Raw genomic sequence first — 26425 nt, 5'->3', positions numbered from 1 at the left:
CCACCCCCTAGCTATTCTCAATAGCAGCTTGAGAAGTTTGTCTTAAAATCGAAAGTCAGATCATGCCACGCCCCTTGTTCAAAACTGGCCCCCCATTTCGTTCAGAATAAAAGCCAGAGTCTGTCCACCGTGAGCTACTCCCCACCCCTCATCTCTCTTGACCCCCTCTCTCTCCACACACTCTGCTCCGGCCTCACTGGCTGTTCTAGAACTTGCCCGACCTGCTCCCACCCGACAGTCTATGCTTGGCTGTTCCCTCCATGGGAACACTGTTCCTCCAGATAGCCGCATGGTTAGCTTCCTCCCCTCCACAGGTCTTTGCGCAAATGCCACATTCTCGGAGAGCCTTCCTCTGATCATTCCTATTTGAAATTGTATTCCCTGTCCCCTCCATTCCAATGCCCCATCCTCATTCTCCTAATACTTACTGCCTGTGGATATAGTATATACTTTTTAAAGAGGATATTAAATTGTTTCTTGACTACTCATGATATTAGATGCCACACAAGCTTTTTTCCCATCAATAACTGTGTCTGGTACCACAATTCAACTTAGATGTGCCACAATCGTTCATGACCAAATAAACTTTTCATGGTGAACTCCAGGTCACAGCACAGTAACTGTCCATTCGGCCACACCCAGGTTTCTGAAGACAGCGGCTTCTTGCCCAAGCATGTTGTGAATACATTTCAAATGGAAGCTAGCATCACCCTGAAGGAATTCTAACTTCACACTGATGACTTCAGAGTGGACAAACTTTACACAGCACATTTTTAAAAAGACATTTATCAGCATCATGATCAGACGATTACATTTAGCAGTCAACAGCACAGGCACAAAAAAATCTACGTGAAAACCCTTTGTTGGAATGCTTTCCACTTTCCACTGAACAGAAATGAAAATAACCTGTTACACCATTAGTCACAAATACAGTCCTCGTGGTTCCTGCCCTTTCACGTGAGTGTTGTCTAAACCCGTGGTCGGCAAACTGCGGCTCGCGAGCCACATGCGGCTCTTTGGCCCCTTGAGTGTGGCTCTTCCACAAAATACCACAGCCTGGGCGAGTCTATTTTGAAGAAGTGGCGTTAGAAGAAGTTTAAGTTTAAAAAATTTGGCTCTCAAAAGAAATTTCAATCGCTGTCCTGTTGATATTTGGCTCTGTTGGCTAATGAGTTTGCCGACCACTGGTCTAAACCATGTCTTCCTGGTAGCAGCGAGGCCCTGCTACCACTGAGCTGGGCTGCGTTCACAAATCGCTGTGACCTGTGGCTGCCCGGCCCTCCTCCGCTCTCCTCTCCTGCTCAGCGTTGTTTCCCGGCGGGAACTCAAACCTGCTGCCACGCCACGGCTGCTGCTGCTGCCGGCCCGCCCAGCCACCTTGGTTGCGTGGTTTGGCGAAGTGCGGCCTCCACCCCCACAGGGGTCAGCGCTTCTGCCTCCAAGGTTCCTCCTTTCCTGGGCCCAACATCTGAAGATTAATTGTTGTCATTGCCGAAATCATTGCAGCCTCTGCCACCTCCTAAACCACTTCCCTCGTTACCAGATCCATTACAGCCATCCCCATGCCGCCACCACCACATCCACCCCCCCCCCCTCCCGGCTGCCACCTGTGACGTTCCCTCCACGGCAAGGTTGTCATTCCCACCAAAACCACCTCCACGAGCAACACCGAAGTTTCCAGAACCACTTTGGTCGGGGGAAGCACTGGCCATCTCTGCTTAGACAGGGCTCCGCTTACTCCTCAGCGGGGCATTCGCAGTGTGGTGCTTCTGAACGACAGCCTTGTCTAGAGTCACGGTCACCAAAGGTCACCCAAGCAAAGCCTCCTTTCTGCCACGGCCTCGGTCAGTCCTGATTTCAGTCGCTTCAGTCTTCCCACGCTGTTCAAACAACCTCGCGGCGATGTTCTTCGGTGTCCTCTTCCACACCACCGACAAAACCTTCCCACAGTGAAGCGGGCACCGGGTCTGAGAATTCTCTCTTGGGACAGCCCTCTCGGTCCCTCACTCTTCCGTCCACCCCGGTGGCCCCCACTCGTGGCTGCACCCACCTCCCCCCCAGTGGCATCGTGACAAACCAGAGCCCCCGGAGCCCTTGGTGTTGGGGGTCTCTCGTCCCCACAGCCTGTGAGCGCCCCCATGGCTCAGGATGGCTCCTCGGGCTCCCATCGGCTGTTTCCAAGCTCAAAGCTCCGCTGAAGAGCTTTCCGCAGCTGTTCCAGCCCTTGGGGGGACTGGCTTAGACATGAGGATCGGGGGAGGGGAGACGTCCATCGGCAGAACGTGATATACTATGTAGTTTACTTATCTATCACGCCTATGGCTTTATCTTCCTCCACTAGAATGGAAGCCCCGTGGGGTGGAGATTGTCGTCAGTTTGTTCAATGACTCCTCAGAGACTAGAACAGTGTACAGGGTAGGCACTCAGTAAGTAATTCCTTACGGAAGGGATGAATGGACACATCATGTAGGTGGCTGCCCTACAAGCAGAATCCTGGCTCTCAGGAGCCCCTACCCAGGTCTCGGTCCTGCTCTCTGAGCCTTGAGTCTATTTCCTCTTTTCAGAAGACCACTCCTACCATCTATCATGTGGTTTCCCCTCCGTCTCCTCTTTTGCTTAAAAATGCCAGGCTCTTCAGCTAATCCTCTGTCCTGGGTCCATCCGGGTCTTCAGTCCTCAGGACATGCTTCAGCGGCCAGTCAGGTGTCAGATTCTGACTTGAGCTGACCCAGAAGCTCCAGCAGGATGTGGGCACTGTGCCTGGAGGGGAAGGTGTTCCCCACACAGTGGAGTCGGAGTCCCCATCCCCCTTCACTTGGGCCCACCAGGAGGGTCCAATGGAGCCCTCTGAAGGGGTGGTCCTGACCTGGGCACAGGCTAACATGCCAGGGGGTGTCCCTCCTTCTCTACGAAGGGGCTTCCACTCAGGGACAGCCTGGATGGACGTGCCCAGGAAAGGGCTGAGGACGGGAGAAGATTCTGACCAAGACATTTCTTGTCTTGGTTTCCGAGGGCCCTTTCCTGTCTCACAACACTGGCCCTTGTCTTTGTCTGGGTTATTCACATTCTGGAAGCGCTCATGTGGCACTAAATATTCCTAGGGCTCCAGCATTCTCCCCTGGAGCCCAGCGTCATCTCTCGGAGCCTGCCTCTGGAATGTTTTTGGTATGAAGCTTCGAGGCAGGTGAGGGGAAGGGCTGTGCTGCGTGGGGTTCACAGCCCGCGTCGAGGTCTCTTAAGGGCTGGGGTAATAGATACTCTCTATCCACCCAGATTCTCCTTCCCTAGCAGGCTTCCCCCACATCACCCCCTCTGCCTGTGTGCCCCCCCCCCCCAGCCCCTGGATTAGAAGGGGTTAAGCAAACCGGTCACTAGGAGGACAGCTATCGCAGGATCTTTCAGTTCCTTCTCCACTGAAATGCCAGCTTCCCCCCTGCTGAGATAGTGCTAATGGGACGAGGCAACAGGGACTATGGCCTCCTTCTCCCTCCTGCTCCCCCATTTTCTTTATGTGGCTGCCCTTCCTGCCAGTCCCTCCTCTCACTTTAGCTTCTCCTGGTTCCCACTCACCCTCTTCTTTCCCAGCTTCCTTTGGGGCTTGTAGAGATAAGGGGAAGACATTTTTGTAGGAGGAACTACTGTATACCTCCTGCCTGGAAAAGAGCCTGGCATGTAATAAATGCTCAATAAGTATTTGTAGTTCCATTCACTTATATTCTTGCTCTCAACTCTCTAATCCAATCCAGATAAAATGTACCCCCACCCCATCCCACTAAGATTTGGCATCCCACAGACCTGGATTTGAGGTCTGGTTTTCCCACTTGCTAAGTAGGCAAGTTATTTAATGTTTTAATTTCTTCTTCTGTAATACGAGAATGATAAAAATTGTATTAAATGAAATAACACAACACAGTGCTTAACACATAAGCACTTAATAAATGGTAGCCCCTATTATATTATTTTTTTAAAATATATTTTTGTTGATTTCGGAGAGGAAGGGAGTGGGAGAGAGAGATTGAAACATCAATGGTGAGAGAGAATCATTCCTGCACACCCTCAATGGGGGATCAAGCCTGCAACCCGGGCATGTGCCCTGACCTGGAATTGAACCGTAACCTCCTGGTTCATAGGTTGATGCTCAACCATATGCCGGCTGGGCTGTAACCCCTATTATTAACTCCTAAGTTTCAGTTCTTTTTTCCATCATTCAAAGTCCCCTTCCATATTCTCTGAACTGACAATTTCTATGTTGAATTTTACTTATTTTTAAAAATCATTTTTATTTTTCAATTACAGGTATAAAAGGCTAATATGCGAAGTGTCCCCTCGGGAGTTCCACTGGGAGACTGGGAGTTCAATCACTTGCTATGATGTGCGCTGACCACCAGGGAGCAGCACGGAATGAAGGAAGTCCCCAGCTGGTAGCCAGAAGGCCCCCAATAGGCCCTGATCACCGGCCAGGCCTAGGGAACCTACCCATGCATGAATTTCGTGCACTGGGCCTCTAGTAATATTAGATTCAGGTGTGCACTACAGTGATTAGACATTATACAACTTACTAAGTGATTATGCTGATAAATCTGACACTATACAAATACATTTTTATTGATTTCAGAGAAGAAGGGAGAGGGAGAGAGGGATAGAAACATCAATGATGAGAGAGAATCATTGATCAGCTGCCTCCTGCACTCCCCGCACTGGGGATCAAGCCCACAATCTGGGGAATGTTGAGAAATCAGCTGACAGTCTAATGGGAACTCCCCTGTAGGAAATTAACTGGTTTTCTCTTGCTGCTTTTAAGATTCTCTCTTTGTCTTTAAACTTTTGCATTTTAATTATGATGTATCTTGGTGTGGGCCTCTTTGGGTACATCTTGAACTCTCTGTGCTTCCTGGACTTGTATGTCTATTTCCTTCACCAGGTTAGGGGAGTTTTCTGTCATTGTTTTTCAGATAGGTTTTTAATTCCTTGCTGTCTCTCTTCTTCCAGCACCCCCATGATGCAAATGTTGGTATGCTTGAAGTTGTCCCAGAGGCTCCTTACCCTGTCCTCATTCTTTTTGGAGGGGAGGGGGGTTCTTTTTTCTTTTGGGGTAGTTTTTGCTTCCTTACATTCCAAATTGCTGATTTCATTCTTGGCTTCATCTACTCTAATGTTGATTCCCTGTAAATTATTCTTTATTTCAGTTAATGTATCCTTCATTTCTGACTGGTTCTTTTTATGGTTTCCATGTCCTTTTCTATGCTGTTGAAGTTCTCACTAAGTTCATTGAGCATCCTAATAACCAGTGTTTTAAACTCTGCATCTAGTAGATTGTCTCCATTTTGTTTAGTTCTTTTTCTGGACTTTTGTTCTGTTCTTTCATCTGGGCCATGTTTCTTTTCTCATTTTAGCTGCCTCCCTGTGTTTGTTTCTGGGTATTAGGTAGAGCTGCTATGTCTCCCAGACTTAGTAAAGTGGTTTAATGTAATAGGTGTCTTGTAGGGTCCAGTGGTGCAGCCTCCCTGGGCACTCCAGGTATATCCTTCCCCCCACCCCATGTGAGCTGTGTAAACCCTCCTATTGTAGTTGAGTTTTGATTAATGTTGGCACGTTAGGGGGAGGGATTTACCCCCAGCCCAATCAGCTGCAAAGACTGGCTGCGACCATTGACCACCAACCTCCGATTAGAATCAACTATGCAGGGGCCCACTCCACAGAGCTGGACTTACTTCAGCAGGGCTCTGGTGCCTGCTGAGTCTGCCCCTTGACTATGTCACTTGCAGAGATGATGCTCCGAAGCTGCCCACCAGGTACACCAGCTCTTGGGCCTCCTGGAAGGTGCAAGCCAAGGTCAGCTGCTGCCTGTGTTCTGCCTGGGGCCACCTTGGAGGTGCTCAGGTGAGGCTCAAGGCTGTGAACCAAGGTTGGCTGCTGCTAGTGCCAAGCCTGGGGCCACTTAGTGAGAGGTATAGGGAACACTGAGGCCAGATGCTGCTTGTTTGAGAGAGTTTAGGAAAGTCTGAAGCATGAGCCAAGACAGGCCATTTGTATTGAAAAGCCACTGGTGGGCACCCAAGTTGGGTGGGGTAGGTTCTCTGGGAATCACCAGGGCAGAGTGAACAGTGTGATCCAGGTTGATGGAGACTCAAATATGGAGCCTACCTGCTGGCTCTAGGGGGGTCATGGAGGGGGGTCTCTAGAAAGAAACAATGGCCTCTGCCAGCACTTTTGTCGGCAGAAAGATGCTCCCCTCCAGCTCTCCCCCTGATGCCAGACAATTCAGTTCCTCCCTATATGTTACTGGTGCCTTTTGAGTTGCTGCCCTGGTGCTGGAGCTCAGAGGGAGTGAGTCTGAGTAAGTCTGTGTGTAGGCCCTTTAAGAGAAACTGCCTGGAACTCCAGATGTCCTCCGTCTCACTCAGTTACAATCCCTCCTGGGTTTAATAGCCAGAAGTTATGCGGACTTCTCTTCCTGGTACTGGAACCCTGGACTTGAGGGCCTGATGTGGGGCTGGGACCCCTCACTCCTCAATTTTTATCCATCACACATGGGTGTGGGACCAGCCCGTTCTGTTCTCCACCCTCCTACCAGTCTCAGTGTGCTTTCTTCTTTAATTCCCTAGTTGTCAGACTTGGATTCAGCCAGATTTCAGGCAGTTCTGAAAGATGGTTTGTTCTGTAGTTTAGTTGTAATTTTGATGTGGTTGTAGGAGGCGGCGAATATCACATTTACCTACACCACCGTCTTGACCGGAAGCCCGAATTTTACTTATTTTTACGCATGCCACCTTACTGTCCAATCTACAGCCTCCTTGAGGCTAAGATCTTATGCATTGCACCAGAGATATAGCAATAACCTTTGTCTCCACAGAGCTTAGCAGAGAATAGGGCTGATTCCTAATCTGAATGAATAAAGGAGTCAGCCAACTCTGCAGCTGAACTCTATGCTTCTTTTTTTTTTTTTTTTTTTTAATATATTTTATTAATTTTTTACAGAGAGGAAGGGAGAGGGATAGAGAGTTAGAAACATCAATGAGAGAGAGACATCGATCAGCTGCCTCCTGCACAACCCCCACTGGGGATGTGCCCACAACCAAGGTACATGCCCCTGACCGGAATCGAACCTGGGACCTTTCAGTCCACAGGCCAATGCTCTATCCACTGAGCCAAACCGGTCTCGGCACTCTATGCTTCTTGAGTGTAAAAACCCTCCCTTATATTTTCCCGGTGTTCACCCGGAGTTTATAGCCCAGAGCTCCCTCCAGTCCTCAGTAGGACTTTGAAGATATCAGACTGAAATACTCCAGTTGTAGTCTGAGCAATTTGTTTGCTCTAGCATCTTGTCCCACGCTTGCCTGGACTCTTCACTTACTCCCCAGACCCAGCGACTTTGCAGAGAAGGGGAGGGAAGATCCCGAGGCTCCAACCCAGAAGAGCAGGTGTGCTGAGGAAAGGGAGCTGGAGCTGGCTGGGACTGGGGAATGTGTTGGGGGTAGGGAGTAGGGCATAGGGAAGGAGCCTGCTTGAAGCTGGAGCCTTCAGGCTGCTTGCCTGCACTTTGTCCTTATTCTCCCTTTCATCCGTCCTCATGGAACCCTGGAGTTTCTCAAAGGAGCAGAGCGGGCTGGGCATGCTCTGCTGGGGGTTGAAGGACGGCCTTCGAGGGGGGGCATTCCAAGCATTCTTTATTTCACTAGGGGTCAGGTGGTGGGGGCAGAGCGGGGGCCCGCCCAACACTGAGCAACGGGGATTTCTTTAGAGAGAGAATAAAGGCAGCGGGGGTGTCTTCAAGCAGCGGGGGACAGAACTGGGTGGGGGAGGGGTGGAAGGAGAGGCAGAAGGCTGGGGGCAGGGCTGGACAATCAGCCAAGCCTAGTTCTCCCTTTAGTGCCAATGACGGGAAGAGCAACTGGGGACCTTCAGCCCAGGGCTCCCCCACCTGCGTTTAACAGGGCAGAACTGGGAATGCAGGTACCTCAAGGAGCTTTTGGGGGCTACAGCTGGGTGATTGTTGCTGGCTTGTTTTTATTAAGTAGCTTCTCTATTTCTCAGCAGGAGTGTGTTAAGGCTCAAAGATCTGCGCCCCACCTCCTCACACAGAACAACAGAGGCTGTTTTCAATCGCCCGTTCTGGTTTTTAATGGAGTGGTTCTTTTCCTGGCCACAGAGAAGGGAAGAGGGACCATCAGGTAGACGGAATCAGGGCGTGGATGAGGGAGCCAGAGACCTCCTCTGGCCAGTGCAACGGAACACGCAGATTTATAAAAGCCGCCCCCCCCTTCCCATGATCAGTAGGGAATCACTGCAAAAATATTTCTCTGTACACAAAAGTTACACGTATAGCGGACTTTCCAGAACACAGTATTCACAGTATAGAAAACAGCAAAATTCACTTTTTTTTAAGAACACAGAGCTTGAAAACATAAATAGGACATTCTGGGGTCCGGAAAACCCAGAGAAATAGGCACATCCATTCTCAGGAGCCGGAGCAGCTTAGAGGCCGGAGAAGGTTACAGAGCCTTTGAGGTTTTCAAGGTGGGGTCCTGAGGCATCTGGGCCCCTTGAGATGAAGTCCAGTAGCAGCCTGAGCCTTTTCAAGTCTTTTAGATTCATAGCAGCGACGCCAGGAGGCCTGGGCCAGGCTTGGAGAACGGGAAAGGGGCGAGAGCCTTGGAGGAAACAGGTTGTGTGCTCTCTCACGGCTGGAGAAATAAGGACGGGCACACACAGGAGACTGTCCGAGGACGTCCCAGGCACATGAGCAGTTTCCATATTCCAGTTTTAGTGCCGGGTGGGGATGGGGTGGGGGATGTGGAGAGTTCCCATCCCTACCGTGGCGCAGGCACCATGCACAGCAATTAAGGACATGGCTGCTGAAAAGAGTGCTCTTTCCATGGGGCTGCGTACACGAGACGGAGAACCTGGACTTGGCCACAGGCCTCCCCTCTACTTCTCTACCCTTTTCCCCTCCACTATCTTCTTGGTTCCACAGGGCTGAGGACATTGAACCCTCAATGCCTTTCTCGTGCCCATTTTGCCCAGATCCGTTCCTCCCCAGGACTAAACTGCCAACCATCTCAGCCTTCTGGGCTGGGATGCTGGTCCTAGGAGGCAGGGGAGAAGGCGTCTCCCCTCAGGGTGTTGCCAGGTGCATCTTAGAGCCTATCCGCTGGGGCGATGCCCGCCCTCCCCGCTCAGCTGAGCTTTGAGCAGATGCCCAGGGCCTGTCGGTAGGCCTCCGTCACCTCCTGGCAGTCCATCAGGGAAAAGCAGCTCTCCCCCAGGGGGTCTTGCCTCCAGCGCCTCAGGCCCCTGCTTCCTGGGCCCTCTGAGGGGGGCTCCTCCAGCCCCGTGAGGTTGTCCACAGACACGCAGCCCCGCAGCAGAGGCTGGGGGAACCGTTCAGGCAGGTCCAGCTGGTCAAAGGACTCGGAGGACAGGATGCTGTCCTCACTCACAGCTCCCGAGGGGCGGCTGGCCCTGGACGGAGGGCGGGGTGAGGCCAGTTCGTTCAAGGAGCAGAAGGGGGCGGGCGTTGTGAGCTGCAGGGCCGTGTGGGAGAACTTGCCGTTGTGTTTGAGGATGCCCTTGCGATGGTGGAGCAGCCCCGAGGCCTGGGGCGGCTTCTGCTGCACGGAGTCCCCGCTCAGAAACACGTCCCCCGCGTCCAAGAGCTCCCCAGAATCGCTGGGTTCGGGGGAGGAGTAGTACCCCGATTCCCGCTGCCGAGACTTCTTGAGGATGCCCTTCTTGGGGAGCAGGGGGGCAGCCTGCTCTGGGCCTGCGGGGGCCGGGCTGAGCTCAGAGTCCTCCCCCGCCCTATCCGAGGCGGCAGCGACCTTCTTCTTGAGAATGCCCTTAGGTAGTTTGAGGTTGTCCTTGCTGGGGCGAGGGGCAGAGTCATCAGCCGGGTCCCCCTGGAGAGACTGGGCCATGGCGTTCTCTTTGCGGGACTTCTTGAGAGAATGCTGGCGCTCCAGGCTGGGGGCCACGCTGCCCCCTCCAGGCGCGTGCTGCCTGAAGAAGCTGCACACCTTGGCCCCGTTCTCCAGGAGGGGCCGGGAGGACCGCCGGAGCCAGTCGGCCATGGAGGCCCGGCCAGAGTCACTGCCAGGGTGCCCTCCCTCGTGCGGAGCCTCCTGCTGCCCCACACGGGTGGCATAGCCCCAGTTGACCCACCAGTGACTGGTTACATCCTCCAGGGTGGCCCGGCGGGTGGGGTTCACCATTAACAGCCACCGGATCAGGCCACAGGCGTCTGGAAGACAAAGACAAGGAGCTTCAGATTGGCAGCCATGAGAACGAGCACCCACCGCCCCTCTCCCTGGCTTCCCCGCACCTGCGCTAAGATACCCCTCACTCCGTGGTAAGTTACGTTGACTCCCACCGAGGGCTCCACACACGCCCCAGCCCGGCCACCGCCCAGCCTCTGGCTCTCCTGGATGCACTCTGCCAGTTTCCTCTCTCATGCCACGCCCCTCAGGGCTCGGGCCCCTTCATTAGCCTTGTTGTATGTGAGTGTGCATCCTCGTTCTCCCCAGAGATGCAACCCTCCGAGGGTGTGGACTGTGCTGAAGGGTAAACCAAGGTGCTTACAATGTAGGCAGAAGGGAGAAAAAGATCTCAAAGGATGAGGGCAAAAGCAGTGGAAAGTGAGACAACTAAAGCAAAAGGGATCTAAGTTAGACCTTAGGAAGCATTCCCCAAATACAACAGAGCATGTCCATAAGGGAAGGGAGAGATATCCCTCCTTTTCCAGGTCACAGACACCGGGGGCAGAGAGATAACGGCAGGAGGTGGTGGAGGGTCCTCTCATCTGCATGGGGTGTCCTCCTCACTCTGCTGCCACTAACTCCCGCCTCAGGAATTAGCTCAGGACACCCGGGCCTGGATGCGAACACCCATACCTCCCACTCACCTGAGGGTTTAGGTGGCTCCCGGTAGGCCCCGTTGCTGATCTGTTTCACCAGTGTCTTGTGGTCTTGCCCGTCAAAGGGCATGGTGCCATGCACCAGGATGTACAGTAGAACACCCAGGGACCAGCTGTCCACCTGAGAGGGGAGGGGAGCGGAGATCAGCAAGGATGCTGGAGGGCCTTCAGCCCCCCTTGCACACCAGAGAGAGAGGCCAGTGCATCTGAGGGTCACCTCCCTCTAGTATCTGGGGGCAAAGGAGTGATGCTGCAGGAGGGACTGAGGCTCAGGGGAGAGGTGCTGTCAATCACCTCTCCTTGGCAGGGGCAGCCACAAACACGAGAGCAGTGGCGAGGCCATCTTCGGGGACAGGAAGGGGTGGCTGGCTGGGCGATGGGAAAGGTGATGGGAACCAGGAAGATGAGCAGCACAGAACCAGACTGAGGGTGAAGAGATTTAAGTTCTTGTTCCAGTTTGGCCACTGCTGGCTAGAGACCTGGCAAGTCACTACTTTGGGGGGGTGGGGGTGAGTGAATGAACAGTGTTGAATTTTATGCTCTGAGGAGGCTGGTGGTGGAGGGCGGACACCCACCTCTGGGCCCGTGTAGGGCTTCCCGTTGACGATCTCGGGCGAGGCGTAGAGGGGGCTCCCGCAGAATGTCTGCAGGAACTTGCCTTGGTGGTAGAGGTTGGAGAGGCCAAAGTCAGCAATCTGCAGGGTGGGACAAGCACGCAGGGTCACGCCAAGGCCTGGGATGGTCTGCCGCTTTCAGCCTGCCCCTCCCAGAGCCTGGGGAAACCCAGGCCCCAGCAGGAGGAAAGGCTGCCCATGACTCCCACCCCACACTGGGCACTGTCAACCCAGCTCAGGCCCTGGAAGAAAGAGCTGCGGAAGGTGTGTCAATGAGCACTCCGGGAGAGGTGTGGGAGGTTCCAGCGTCCTCACTGTTCCCAGGCTCCTCTGCTCATGCTGTACTCCACCCCAGGCATAGGCATCCTCCGGATCCAGCAAGCCCACCTCCCCTGGGAAGCCCTCCACTGCCCTGAGATCTTCTCCCCCGAAGGCCTACAGTTTCTAATGGCTTGCTGTAGCCACTGCCTAGCAGTTCTGTCTCCTCATATTGCCACATCAATGCTCCCCGTGCTGACCTCCTCTGTCTCCATCCCTCCTGCATCTCCGAGCACAGGTGTGGCCCATGAATGGGACTCAATGGAAGGTTGACCAGATGGAGGAGGAGACTCAATATCTCATGCCAGTGTCACGACCCTCAGCAGCATGCCTCCCTAGCTCTGAGTAAGCATGCGAGTCTGGGCCGCCCTTCCCAGCAAAGGGTTTGTTTATGTCCACACCCGGGCAGGATCATGGGGTCAGCCCAGTATGGCTAAGAAGCAAAGGTGAGGGCAGAACAAAGATCACGGTCGGAGTTATAGCCCAGGAGAGGGAATCTTTTCACAGGACTCCCTGAGCCATCGGATACCGAGGCTTTGAGAGGCCCCAAGTCCACCTCTTGTTCTCCAGAGAGACCTTTCCCCAACCATCCTCTCAGACAGAGGCCGAGGCCAGTGCCCTCTGCTCCTGACCTCTTCACCCCCAGCAGAGGGCCATGTGTGTCCAGGGTGGAGAGGGCCTGTTTATGAAACCCTGGCTCCTTCGTTTATGGTTTTATTGGCCTCTTATCAAGCAGTTTCCAGTTGAAGCCCATAATGAGGCAGGTGATTGGTGCAAATGGAGAGTTCGTGCCAGTCCAGGGTTTATTGGCTCTGCTCCCCTCCCCCATCCCATACATCAAAGCAAGCTCCACCTGCTCCGGGAATTGGCTGGGATGGGGGAATGAAGTCAGCGCCAGGGCACCTCAAAGCACAGGTCATGAGCCGCTGGAGAAGGGACTATGTCCTGGGTTCAAGAAGATTCTGAGGAAGCCTGAGTGCAGAGTCAGTGCCCTCCCAGGTACATGCAGGGGCCGGCCTGGCACCTCCCCCTTCCAGCGCTGTGATCTGAGTTTATCTCATCTGTGTGCCCTTCTCACTCCTAAATGAAACTGCTTAGGCTCTGGGAACCAGAAGCTGCAGGAAGCTGGCGCCGGAAGGCCTGGCCTTTGGGGAAAAGTGCCAAAGGGTTACCTAACTGCAGCATATTAACGTGTGCATGTGTGTGCGCATGTGTGCACACATGCACACAGGCAGGGAGAACTATGGTCTGCTCCCTGCCAGTCCCAAATGAGCAAAAACTGTCCCTAGACCTAGACTCCTGTCAGTCTTGTGATGTCGAGAGCACTGGTTGTGGAGTCAGAAGACCTTGGTTCTAGCCCATGCTCAGCCTCTCGTTAGCCATAGAACCTTGTGCAAGTCACCCCTTATTTTGAGGCCTCGGTTTTCCATCCATAAAACGAAGTGGGAACCAACACGTAAGTCAGAGCTTGTTTGACTCCTCCTGGAACCCCCTAAGGTAGGCGTCCTCAAACTACGGCCCGCGGGCCACATGCGGGTGTTTTTGCCGTTTTGTTTTTTTACTTCAAAATAAGATATGTGCAGTGTGCATAGGAATTTGTTCATAGTTTTTTTTTATACTATAGTCCGGCCCTCCAACGGTCTGAGGGACAGTGAACTGGCCCCCTGTTTAAAAAGTTTGAGGACCGCTGCCCTAAGGGCTTAGAGATACTTGGTGAAAGGCTGCGGAAAGGCTGGGGAGGAGTGGGAGCTGCTGGAAACAAGAAGTGGGCTCACCTTGATATTGCCATTGGCATCGAGGAGGATGTTCTCCAGCTTGAGATCCCGGTGGACAACCCCATTCTGAAAGAGGAAGGAGGAGGTTCAGGAGGGGTCAGCAGGGAGGGCAGTGCATGAGGGCCTAGTCTGGAAAGTGAGGCAAACACAAGGCGGTAGGGGCTGGGGCGGGGGGCGGGGGGCACAAGTAGGCTGGGAATACCCATGGTTATCACAGGCCCTTCCAGCCCTGGCCAAGGGACTCAAAGCCTAGCATCCTCTAGGGCCTAGGCCGAGAGCCCAGAATCGAGTCTTGCTTCTGCTCATTTCCCTGTGTGATCCTGGAGAAATCTGGAATCTCTCTGGCCCAAACCAGCCCCGGAGCCCAGGGACCACCCCTCGGAGCAGGGCTGGGCGGGTCGGGGCCCACCTGGTGGCAATAGTGCACGGCGGAGACGATCTGCCGGAAGAAGTGACGGGCCTCGTGCTCGCTGAGCCGCTGCCGCTCACTGATGTAGTCATACAGGTCGCCCCGGCTGGCGTACTCCATGACGATCACAATCTTGCTGCTGTTCTCGAACACTGGGCAGAACAAGATGGGACATCTTGAGCACACTGGCTCTGAGCACCCATGCACCCGAGGCAGGTGCAGGCCTCCATGTTTCAGCCTCCTCCCGAGCACACTGCTCCCCCTGGGGGCCACTGGCCTGTCCCTGGCCCTGGATCAGACACCTCCCTCCAGGACCTTCCTCTAGGGATATCTGTGATGGGGCAGGAGGGTGGCATGTAAGGGCAGGAGAAGGGCCTCTGAAACTCTCCACATCTTCCAATAGCAACTAGTTAAGGCCAAGCAAACTGGCTCCCCCACCCTCTCTGGAAGTTCTGGCTTTTGTGGGTTCTTGAAACCACCTTGCAAGTTCCCAAAGGGCAGAGCCATCACTGGATGAGAATGGAAAGGCTGTCGGATTCAGAATTCGATGCTTTTTGCTTTGGGACGTAGGGCAAATCTCTTCTAGACCCAGCAGTAAGAATGGCGGTTTGGGGTTGGAATCCTAGCCCCGTAACCTACTAGCTGGCTGACCTTGGCAAGTTATTCAACCGGCGTGCCTCAGTTTCCTCATTTGAAGAGGGGGATGATAATGGCAACCTCTGAGGGCTGCGGTGAGAACTAGATAAAAGCCGGTGACAGCCGGGGGCTGGCTGAGCAAGCTGGCAGAGGGGCTAACATAAACAAGCCCTCAATACATGCCACCTACTGTTAGATGTATTAGCAGCGTTCTCCTGTATGTAATATATATAATAATGCCCACACAATGCCTGCCTTGAGGATCAGAAAAGGAACAGAAGTCTATGTAAGTGGTTTGTACACTATAAAGTACACTGGAGAGCTGAGTATTCACCTCCCCCAACACCTTTGACTTCCCACCCAGAGTACTTCCAGGGCCTTGTCCACAGAAGCAAACAGTATATTCAGTAACTAATTGACTGGCTGGGCTCCTGGCAGGCAGCCTGCCTCATCTGGCTCATCAACACGTATAGGAGGGGCCCTCTTGCCCCCTGAGGCCTTGTCCTGGCTCGAGCCCCCTGGAAAGGTAGGGAACGACTAGGTCACCAAACTGGCCCTTCAGCTGGATTGTGTCAGAACACGCATGGCCCTGACATTGCATCTTTGTGTCAAACAGGTCCTAGGAGTTGGGCTTGCTGGGCCAGCCCGGGGCTGCTGCTGTCTAGCAGGTGAGAGGGAGCTGAGGGAGGTGGCTTCTCCCAGGAGGAGCCCCAGCTCCCAGGCACTTGGATACATGGCCGGGAGGACTGAGCTTTTTCCCAGGGGAACATGACTGAGTGGCCCCTGATGGGTGGTGGCCCAGCCTCCTGGGGTGTGTCTAGCTGAGCCTCTCCCCCTGTGCTTCTCCATATCTCTGCAGCCTCTGTGCCATGAAATTGGGGGTCAAGAGCCAGCACATGCTGGACAGCAGCTAGGTCAGTCCCCCCACCCCCCAGTCCATACCTCCTGAAGGCTGTGGCAGGATGGGGATGGATCGGGAGAGCCCTGCCACACACACAGTAACTATGATGGCCCTACATCTGCAGAACTGGAAGGGGAAGGGGAAGGGGAAGCCACATCCTGAGCTTCAAAGCTCAGTGCCCAGACCTGGCTGGGGATATGGGTGTGGGACATGCACCCATATGTACACACACACACACACACACACACACACACACACACCGATCACCAAGCTCAGCCGGGCTTAACCAATCCTCCACCATGCCCACTCTTCCCTAGGGGAATACACAGAGATACAATTGGCTTTCTCAGCTACTTGCCTGGACTCCTGTGGGACAGGCTCAGGCCACAGGGCCATGTGAGTGGCTCTGCTCTTTGTCTTCCTAAGATATAACCCAAGAGAGAAGACTTCTCTCATATTTCCCACCAGGAATATTCAGATAGAGGGCCGTAGTCTCCCTCCCTCTGCTGCTATCCCTTGGTCCCATCTAACTGATATTATGTAAAGGCTGGAAGCAGACAGATGTGTGTGGGAAGGTGTTCCCCCTCTTTCCCTTGCCCCCCGCCCTTGCTTACTTTGTTGTCTGGGTCACAGGGAACAGGGCAGCTGGAGTGGAAAGCCGCCACTGTTGTCAGAGCAACAGGAGGCTGGGCAAGATGATAAGGAGAGGAGGGAGCCAGGCCTATGGCGGGAATGACTCCGAGGACAGGGCAGGCCTAGGAGGCTGGCTCTGAGCACCCATGCACCCGAGGCAGGTGCAGGCCTCCATGTTTCAGCCTCCCCCATATCGCGGAAGCTCTCACTGGGTTGGGGAGGTAGCGTTCAAGTACAGAAACCCTAACAATAACCACAAAAAGCCTACAATACACGGAGTTCCTCCCATGAGCTGAGCACACAGTGACATTTTATTTGGCCTTTGCAACTACCCTGTGACGTAGATGGGATTATTCCGTTTTACAAATGAGGAACTGAGGCCCACCCAGAAACTAAATTGAATAGTTGCCCAAGCCACACCGCTGAATTTCAAATCCAGCTTTTGTCCAACTCTAAAGCCTGTGTCTCTTTTCTTTTTTTGTATCATCTGTTCTGACTGCTCCTACACACATACACACACACACACACACACACACACACTCCAGGTTCAAACCTCTGTACCTTCGTGGATGGCAACAATGTGGGGGTGGTTGAGTGACGACATGATCTCAATCTCTCGCCGAATGTGCATCAGATCTTGCTCATCTTTGATTTTGTCTTTCCGGATCGACTTGATGGCCACCTGGGAACAGAGAATGTTGGAGAATGAAGAGGAAGGTCTGGCAGCTAACAGTGTCCCGGAGGACCCTCTCCAAGTCCTGACTGTGGTCCACCTGCTGCTGCCGCCAAGGCCACAGGACGCACCCAGGGATGCCACTCCGACCTCCACCAGGGAAGATGGCGGAGCGGCTGGAGAGCACCTTCTCCAGGTGTGGCCCCTGCCGCAGGAAGGAGTAAGGACCAATGATGAACAAGGAAGGTAACAACCATTGGGAAGGCTGATGCTTTAGGATTTGCACAGCAAATTTGCCCTACTACACCAGGAGGACGAGGGTTTGCTCACCACTGGATCCCTGATGCCAAGCATAGTGCCGGGCACACAGTAGGCACTGCATAACCATTTGTTGTGCTAGTAAATTACCTGGCCCTCCCAACAGCCCTGGGAGGTAGGCACAGAAAGTATCTTCATCCCCATATACAGGCAAGGAAACTGGTACCCAGAGAGGTCAACTGACCCGCTCAAAGTCATACTGGCACTAACTGGCACCGACTTGATGAACCTGGACAACATTATATTAAAGTGAAGTAAGCCAGACACACAGGCCAAATGCTGTACCAGTCTATTTAGATGAGGTGACCAGGAGAGGAAAATGCACAGGACAGAAAGTAGCACAGGGGTTGCCAGGCGAAGGGACTGGTGGCGGGATGAGCAGTGGCTGTCTAATGGGTACAGAGAGCTTCTGTCTGGAGTGATGAAACAATGTGAGGAATGCAGTGGTGATGGTTGCACAACATCGTAACTGTACTGAAAGCCACCGAATTGTACACTTAAATGCTTAAAATGGTAAATTTTGTGTTACACATATTTTACCACAAAAAAAAATTATGAAAACAAAAAACCCCACACAGGTCTCTTCAGTCTAGAGAAGGAATGTCCCTCTCCCAGCAACCGCATCCTCTGGGCTTTGCGCTCTTGTCTGTCAAGGTGAACATCCCAGAAAAGGACGAAGGCTCCAGCTGGTTTTCGTGGCAGGTCAGCAAGGGTGGAGGGAGGCGAGGGAGAATGAACAAAGAGCTGCCAGATGCCCTTGCGGCAAAGCTCTGGAGACGGAGGGGTCTCCGTCCCCCTCTCTCTCCATCCCACGCAGGGCCAAGGTGACAGAAAGGGGAGAATCACAACTGTGCAGTGTGTGAGTGTGTGAGTGTGTGAGTGTGTGTGTGTGTGTGAGTGTGTGTGTGTGTGTGAGAGAGAGAGAGAAGACTCGGCCTGGGGAGCCAGAGAACCGGGGTCGTCCTCCAGGCTCTGTCACTGTCCCCATGGGCAGTCCCACCCCTTCTCAGAGCCTCAGCTTTCTTTTCAGTGAAACAAACAGGCTGAACGGACATGTGTGGTGCTTTCCCGCTTTGGCTGTGAGATGAACCACGCAAATGCCAAGGCCGCAGAGGCTTGCCTTGCTGGCACCGGGTGCTGGGCAGGGGCGGGGTGTCACAGGGCTGGTCACTTCCTGTCAAGGCTGGTGCAGGGACACAAATGGTAAATACAAGACTTCCCCCTTCACGGGAGACAGGCAAGTTAGGAGAAACCCCAAGGCACAGATGGAGGTAAACAGCTCCTCATTCAGTTTCCCAGGAGAGTTTCAAAAGGAGACAGAGAAAAGGAAACCACTTCTGGACGGGAGGGGCCTCTAATCCCCCCTTTCACCGGCTCCGGAGGCAGACAATGGCTTCCTCCTCACAGGGACAGCGACAGGAATGCGGAACAGCCTGGCGTAATCCCCTAAGAGGAGCTGCTGACAGTGCCCAGGGCCGTCACCCCGGCAACGGGCCATCGGCGTGCCCTCCTCCCCGGGAGCTCTCTGCGTCCCTGAGCAGGGCAGGGAGGACAATGGCAGCGGGAGGGACTGTCACCATGGAGCCTCCCGCCAAGATGCTGCTGAGGCCCACGCTGCAGCTGCAGGTGCTCGCTGCACGCCCCCACCCCTTCTGCTCCAAACTACCCCCGCGAGCTGTGCTGCAAAATCCCCGATTTAGAATTGGACAGGGGGTGGGGATGGGGACAAAGGGGCTGGAATCCTCCATCAGCTCTGAGGTTTCAGCCTGGAGCGCGGCTTCCGCACACCTCTCTCCCCAGCCCCCTCTCCTCTCCCTGAAGATATGATTTTATGGACTAGTTCTTTCCTCTCTAAATGTCTGCATTTTAATAATCGGACAATGGATAAAGTACTGTGTACTCTTCAGATAAAGGGCCATAAAAACCTATTAGCAGATAGTAAAAAATCAGACATGAATCACATAACTTGATAATGAGACAGAACTATTTGAGGGCTTAAGATGCACACATATGAAAAGGCTAAGCACACCTTGGATGTATAATTGTGTACACACAAACAAAGACAACAATGAGAGAAACCATCTTGGGTTAGGAGGCAGAGCTCTCAAAAAGACAAGACCTAAAAGAAAGGAGGTCCCCCCCCCCAAATAAAGGGGTCTGAGCCGTGCTAGAAACTGCACTCTGATGGATAGATAGAGGGTACAAGTCAAACCTTGAGATCCATTTCTCTCAAATTTGGAAGCCTATGGCTCTAAACCAGAATTGTTAACCTCCGTGGACAGTTCCATCCTCCTGTTAGCTTATGCTCTGGCCTCAGGGGGGAGGGCAAGGACCCCAATCATCTACAGTAGGTCCTAGGAGAGCCCAGTGTGGCTGGCACTTCCCAGGAAAGAAACAAGTAATGTCAGCAGGCCTCCACCAGTCCCTAAGCAGGTGACAAACCAGAAGAGCAAGATGTCAGAGCCCCGGTGAGGCTGGGCCACTGCTCCTCAACCTATCCCATGAGAAGGGCCCCTAGCTACCTGCTGGCTAGCCTAGCAAAGTAGATTAGATGTAGCCAAAGCTCAGGCCTAGACAGAGCTCCGCAATCGAAAGTACTCAACAATTGTTTACTGGTGAACACAAATCGCCATCTAGATATATTGGTGAGGTCATTGGGCTGATCCCTGACTGATGGGGCCAGTGCCAGATAAGATTTTCTGCCTTTCTTCCTGGGCATGGGTGGAGAGGCAACCTCTGTTACAAGCACTCATTTGGAGGGACCTTTGTTCTCCATCTGCAAGGTAGTTGAGCAACCGCTCTCTAGAATAAAAACATACTGACTGGAGCTGAATGGATCACCCAGAGGTAGAGAGATCACATGGCCAGGGACAATCCTGGTTCATCCCAGCAATATTACTAATAGGGACCCCTTCCTCTCCAAAGTACCCAGGTTTAGATAATACAGTATGCGGCCACTCTACTCAGAGGGAACAGGGGACCCAGACACAACAATTATATTAATGGACATGTGAACACTAGGTCTGTGGAGTGGGTGTCAGGAGCTCAGGTATCTCATCTTTATTTGCCACTACTGAACTCTGCAACTCAAGACAAGTCACTTAAATCATCTGGTCAACTGGTCTGGCTGGTTTTATTGTCCCCACCTCAAAAATGAAAGGTAATTTATTCTCCAAACACTTGCTGAACACCTACTATGTGCCTGGTGCTATGTTAGGTGTTGGGGATTTAGACAACAATTGGACAGTCCCTCTACCAAGGTCTTCAGTCCAGCGGTAGGACTGGCAATGAACATCAACTCCAGTGGAGTGTGAGGAGTGTGAAAACGGAGGCCGCTGCCTGCCAGGGGCTCCAGGAGCCCTGGAGGAGCTTCCTCTGCCGGAGGAGCGGGGAGAAAACTGTTGTAGATCTTGACAGAGGAGTGGGGTTTGCCAAGCCAAGGAGGGTAGGCTAGGGAGGGGCAACAGGGGCATGCCAGGCAGAGAGAAATGTCTGAGCAAAGGCCAGAAAGAAAGGGGCCATTCACAAATGTGCACACCAGGATCTCTAAGCTCCCCTCCAAACGCCAGCATTGTCTGCTGAGCGTCTTCAGAAATGGGTCACCTGCTACTATGCCAGGAAGGTGCTAGCCAAGGATTGTTGTAAAGAGCTTGTTCCGAGGCCCTATGCTGTGTCTCTGTTAACCTGCCCGAGCACAGCTCCTACTGATACCAGCCCGGTGATTTCCTCGCTCCTGTGGCCCTGCAGGGCTAATTCCCTACCCCCTGTTGCAAATGGCAAACACTGCAGAAAAGGTGCACCGACTCTTCGAAGGTTCCCTGGTACATCAAGGCAGAGTCAGGATCCAAGAGGGAGAGGTGCTCCCTGGAGAAGCTGCCATCTCAAAAGACAAAAGATCCTTGCAGATGCCCCGCCCTGCCTCCAGCTCCCTACACCTCCCGCCCCTGGAGAAGGGAATGCCCCACACCCTGCCTTGGGCCAAGCTGCACACTATCACCAGCCACCCCCATCCCACTTACACAAACAATGGAGAGATGGGTGCTGGGGTTCAATTGATTAAACACTGCCTCTACCCACCCCCTAACTCAGATCAGGAATGATCTGGATTCAGGAGAGGATGGCAGGAAGGTCTTAGAAAAACAAGATCTAAAGGTGCTGGTCCCAGGTCCTAGGAAAGAGGGCGCAAACTGGGCATCTCTGGTCATAGCTATTGCCAGGAGTTGGAGCCAAGGTCCTTGGCTCCTCTCTGACCTTTCTCGAAGCAGCTGCCATCTGGGAGGTGGGGAAGGAGATGGAGGATGACCCACTTAGATAATGGAGGAGAGGTTGAGCTGGGCTGGCCTGGGCTGGGCAGAGTGGGGGTGGGCCTAGAGTGTGGGGGCTCACCATCCCACCGAGCTTGCCAGAGAACCAGCCGGGGAGAGGAATGGGCTCTAGGAATGAGGGGAGTCTGAGCTGCTTCCCCTCAACCACATGCTGTGCCCACCCCTCCTTGCCACCCTCCTGCCCACTCTGCCAGGTTGCTGGGCAAGGCACTTCCCTGCCCAGCTCTCTTGTGTGGTTTGGCCAGAGCCCAAGGACAAGAGTCGCCTGCAGCCGGAGCCTCCTCCCTGCTGCTGAGCAGGCAGGTGCAGGAGGCGCTGGGAGGGCAGTTGGCCAGGTGGGAGCCCTTCTCTGGAGTAGGGGCTGAAGGAGAGACTAGGACTTTGAACAAAGCAGAGACCGAAGCGGTTAGGCTTAAAGAAGCTGAGCACAGCCCAGTGTCTTGCTCAGGGCAGAGAGACCCAGGATGGATGCCTCCCGGAGAGGGGAGGGTCTAGTCAGAGCAGCCTGGCTGGGATGACACTGTATCAGCTACTGTGCTCAGCACTTTACCATGTATTATCTTATTTAATCCTATGAGAATACCAGGCAGTAGGAGTTACCATGACCCCACTTTACAGATGAGGAAACTGAGGTACAGAGAGGTCACAGAGCTGGTGAGTGAGCAACAGAGGCAGGATTTTGAACCCATGCAGTCTGCCTCTGGGTTAAGCAGCCTTCCTGACAAGGTAAAAACCAGGAATGCAGTGCAGTTCACCCAACCAGGATCCTTCACAGGCAGAGTGTGTGTGTGTGTGGGAGTCGGTTCTCAGCGATCCTCCAGCCCTCAGCACTGCCTGAAGCGCTGAGAAAGGGGACTGGAGCGGACTGTTGGAATGACAAAACACACTGAGCCAGGCCGGGCCCAGCTGAAGGCCACCTCCCAGACCAAGACTCAGTAGTGGTGATCCAGGACTTGGGGTGGTCAGGTCAGGGGCCTGTGTTGCAGGCATGCTACTAACCAGCCAGAAAACAAGTCTCCTCTCCTCTCTGGGCCTCAGTTTCCCCATCTGTCAATGAAGGAATAGGAACATCTCGGGCATTTTCAAATCCCAACAAGCCATTTAATATATCAGACAGAAGCACCTCTGCCCTAGATCACCAGCCATTTGGACCCCCCCCTCATGTTCCTCATGGAAGCCCTTGGAGGTTAAGACTTCCATGCAGATCATCCCAAAGGCTCTGGTCAACTCTACCAGCGGGTGTTTTTCTCTTTAGGGGGGAGAGGGAGTGAGGGAGCTGGGAGGGTCACAGGAGGAAATGTCATCGGGATACCAGGAATGTACTGGAGACTAGAAGATGCAGAGCAAATATTTGTTTTTCCTTTGATGCCCTCCTGGAGTAGCCATTAGTCCTGCCCACCTGCCCCTCCCTCCGGACAGTCCCATCAAGCCCCTGATAATCTCATCTAGGCAGGGTGGGGATGGGAAAAGGTCTGTAAAAGTGGAGAGAAAATTGGGATGGGAGTCACCCAGCAGGTCTTCCTTTGAAGTTAGTCTCTACCAATAATCTCAGGTCATTTTGAAGGGGTTTGGGTGGCTCCCATGTCCCTCTCTCCCACTGAAGATCCTGAGGTTGGTCTCTCTTCAGGGGGGACAGTGAAGAGGCAGGAATGAGGGGGGGTGGGGAAGAGGACTCCTCTCCAGAACTGGGGAACCATTAGCACAGCAGGCAGCTGCTCCACAAGAAGAGAGACCCTGAGCAAGTGCCCAGCAGAAGGACAGAACGGTCTATGGATCGGGGAGGTTCGGAACAGGTCCCATTCCTACAGATCTCAGCTCCCTGCATACAACAAAAGGCACAGGCGGGGGGGGGGGGGGGGGGGAGGTGTATAGAACACTACCTTCTGGAGTCAGTGTTCTGATGTAACAAGAGCTGGAACCCCTGCCTCCAGACACTGAGATTTGAAAACTGAAAGCTGGTTTATCTCATTCCAGAATCAATAAGATCTCTCTATGGCTCCCTCCCTCCCCACCTTCCTCCCTCTCTCTCCTATATGCAGTGACCTAGGTCAAAAGCCTGATGGGATCTCTAAACTTAAATCTCAGTTTCCCAGTTTTTGGGCCCTCCAGGCCCCCCAACCCAGTCTGCCCCCCCCCCCACCCCAATCAGCTATCTTCCAGCTAAGCCCGTGACAAAGCCTGGGCCCAGGAGTCCGAAGCCTGGAGCCTCACCAGGCCCTCACACTTTATAGAAAGAGAAAGAAAAGGAAAGTCAGGAAGTACATGATTGCCCAATAGCTGTAACCTGGCAGCAGGCAACAGGGGACCATGCCAGGCATTAGCAGAAAAAACATACTCGGTCCTATTGATGGGGCCATAAATCCATCCCCTTTTGCCAGCATCCACTCTCCTTCACCAATGAAATGACTTCTTGAATTTCAAACCAGCTACTGGCTGCTAAAGCAAACAATCTGGGGTGGCAACTGCAGCCATAGCCGATTGGGCAAACCATGGCTACACACACACACACACACACACCCCTGTGCTTCCACACATCTCATAACCAGCACCCAATTGGATTTGGCAAAACAATTCCTAGAGCACCTGCCCTAAAAGGCTTGTTAAAATACAGATTATTTGGTCCCATCCTAGACCTTCAGAATAAAATCCTATGGGTGTGGGACCAGAGAATAAGGATTTCAAACAAGCATCCCAGTTGACTCCTATGCATATTAAACTCCAGTTTGAAAACCACTGTTAACCAACTTTCAACAAGCTTGCCACTCTTTCAGGGTTGGCCTTTCCAGATATAAGCATCAGTTCTCACGGTGGTTTCTTCATGTCAGAACAATTTACATTCACACTTACTTCTCATTCAGTCCTCCCAGCAGCTTGTGAGGGAGGCTGAGGTTTCTCCGTATTTGCAGAAGGGGAAACTGAGAGTACGGAGATAAATTAATTGCTCAAGGTCCCACAGATTACTTCTACTATTACTACAATATGTGCACACACACACACACACACACACACACACACACACACACCCCAAATTAACAGGACACCTTTCTGAAAAGGCCTTGGACCCAAAGGAATCTTGGGGCACAGTGGACCTTGCATCAGAGCCTGGTTTCACATTTCTCAGAATAAAAAACTCATCATGTTGCCGGTGTTGCTTAGTGGTTGAGTGTTGACCTATGAACCAGGAGGTCAGAGTTGGATCCTGGTCAGGGCACATGCCCGGGTTTTGGTTTCGATCCTTAGTAGGGGGTGTACAGGAGGTAGCCTATCAATGATTCCCTTTCATCGTTGATGTTTCTATTTCTCTCTCCCTCTCATTCTCTGAAATCCATAAAAATATATTTTTTAAAAACTCATCATATGGACACTTCGACTCACTCTTAGATTTAGAAAGGACTTAAGTGTCCAACCCACCCCCACTCCACCCCCGTGCAGATCTCCGTAGTGTGCTGGGCTGCCAGACTCATAGAACTGAGTTGAGATCTGGAGGCCTCACTCATTCATCCACACACACACATTTACTGGTACTAACCCCCTGCTAGGATCAGGTGCCTTCTCCTTCCCCTTCCTATTCCACCTTATTGGAAGTCTGTTCCAAGCAAAACCCAACTCAAGTTCCATCTTCTTTAGGGGGACCTCTCCTCTCTAAGGACGCTCTTAGACTTCCAGGCACCCTGCACCAATGCCCGCCTCACTAACTGGCCATCATCACATGCTGTCCGGTGTCGTTGGGGTTCTCAGGTCCACGACCATTGTCCGTACAACCCTGGGCAGACACATCTGCGATAAACACCGCCGCCGCCTCCCCGTCCCCGCAATCTCAGCTTGGTCAAGACTGAATGAAGGGGGCCACTCCCCGGAGCAAGGCTCTAGCCCCCGGCCCAGCCCGAGCCGCCCGCCGGCCGGCCGGCACTCACCAGGCGTCCCGAGCTCTCCCGCGCCTTCTTCACTTTGCCGTAGGTGCCCTTGCCCAGGGTCTCCAGGAACTCGTAGCGGTGCCGCAGGTTGTGCTTGTGGTGGTGCCGCTTCACCGCCTGCTTCTTCATCACAGGCTTGGGCGACTTGAGCCCGTCGGCCAGGGCGGCGGCCGCCGGAGGAGCCGGGCCGGGACGCCGGAGAGCCAGCGACTCCATGACGAGCAGGAGCTGAGAGAAGGCGGAGAAAGGGTCGGCTGCGGGGGTAGAACTAGGGCACACGTCCCGCACCCCGCACGGGAGCCCACCGCCGCCTCGCAGCGCGCGTCCAGGCACCGCATTCCAACTTGTTATAAACGCCCCGAGCCCGAGGCCCTGGCCACGCCCCCCGCGCCCATTGGCCCGCTCGCCGGCTTTGTGTGACCGGGGCCGCCCTCATTGGTTCGCCCAGGCCTCCGGCCCCGCCTCCTCTCCTCCGCGCTGCTTGGAAAGGTGTCAATGGGGCCCCGCCCACCCCCTCCCGCGCACCCGCTCCCGCGCAACCCTCGCAGGGACAGGTCCGGCCTTAAACCAGCGGTCGCCAACCTTTCGGACCGGACCACCGGTTTGGCGACCGCTGGACTAAAGGACACCGGTGGAGGCTGCTGGGTGGGTTGTCTGGAAACTCTGAGGCGCCCTGGAACTGCTCTTGCCTCTGAGTGGCGCTTGGTCCTGATTGGGGTCACCTGTTGTCCTTCTATGGTGCTGTGTTCTCAGTGAGCCAGGGGCAATCTGACAGGACTAGAAGTCACCCAAGTATTTCTCCATCCTAGTAATTTGCGTCTCTCAAGCCAAAATCTATAAAGTCACTTACCACTTCTTTAAGACAATAGGGAAAAGGAGGATGGGATGGGGTAGAGGTAGGCTCCAGCTACCTGAGAGGGCTAGCTGTTCCAGGCTTCTGAGTTCATCTTCAGTTAGATCAACCTTGATTGGATCTCAGGAATGCGGTTCTAGCAAG

The 26425-nt window shown here is 53.6% G+C and overlaps 1 protein-coding gene across 1 annotated transcript; it reads right to left on the bottom strand.

The window, feature by feature from the left end:
- Positions 1-5194: 5194 nt before the first annotated feature.
- Positions 5195-25755, bottom strand: NUAK2 (NUAK family kinase 2). Its single transcript, XM_079761567.1, has 8 exons — positions 25429-25755; positions 16760-16880; positions 14029-14180; positions 13620-13685; positions 11488-11607; positions 10901-11033; positions 7155-10240; positions 5195-6911 (listed from the first exon to the last, which is right to left on the bottom strand). Exons 1-7 carry the CDS (start codon positions 25642-25644, stop codon positions 9177-9179), a joined length of 1872 nt encoding a protein of 623 aa, XP_079617693.1. The 5' UTR covers positions 25645-25755; the 3' UTR covers positions 5195-6911; positions 7155-9176.
- Positions 25756-26425: the final 670 nt, after the last annotated feature.

This window comes from Cnephaeus nilssonii, assembly GCF_951640355.1.
Source record: "Cnephaeus nilssonii genome assembly, chromosome: 21".
Lineage (NCBI taxonomy): Eukaryota > Metazoa > Chordata > Mammalia > Chiroptera > Vespertilionidae > Cnephaeus > Cnephaeus nilssonii.
Note: the sequence above shows the minus strand (reverse complement) of the source record. Positions and strands in the feature narration are given on the sequence as shown.

Excerpts from the sequence above, each read along its gene's own strand:
- NUAK2 (XM_079761567.1), bottom strand. The coding sequence starts at position 25,644 with ATGGAGTCGCTGGCTCTCCGGCGTCCCGGCCCGGCTCCTCCGGCGGCC. Across the intron at positions 11,034-11,487 it reads AGCCCTACACGGGCCCAGAG|GTGGACAGCTGGTCCCTGGG; the intron begins GTGGGTGTCCGC and ends CTCCCCTCTCAG. Across the intron at positions 10,241-10,900 it reads GGAGCCACCTAAACCCTCAG|ACGCCTGTGGCCTGATCCGG; the intron begins GTGAGTGGGAGG and ends TTTGTCTTCCAG.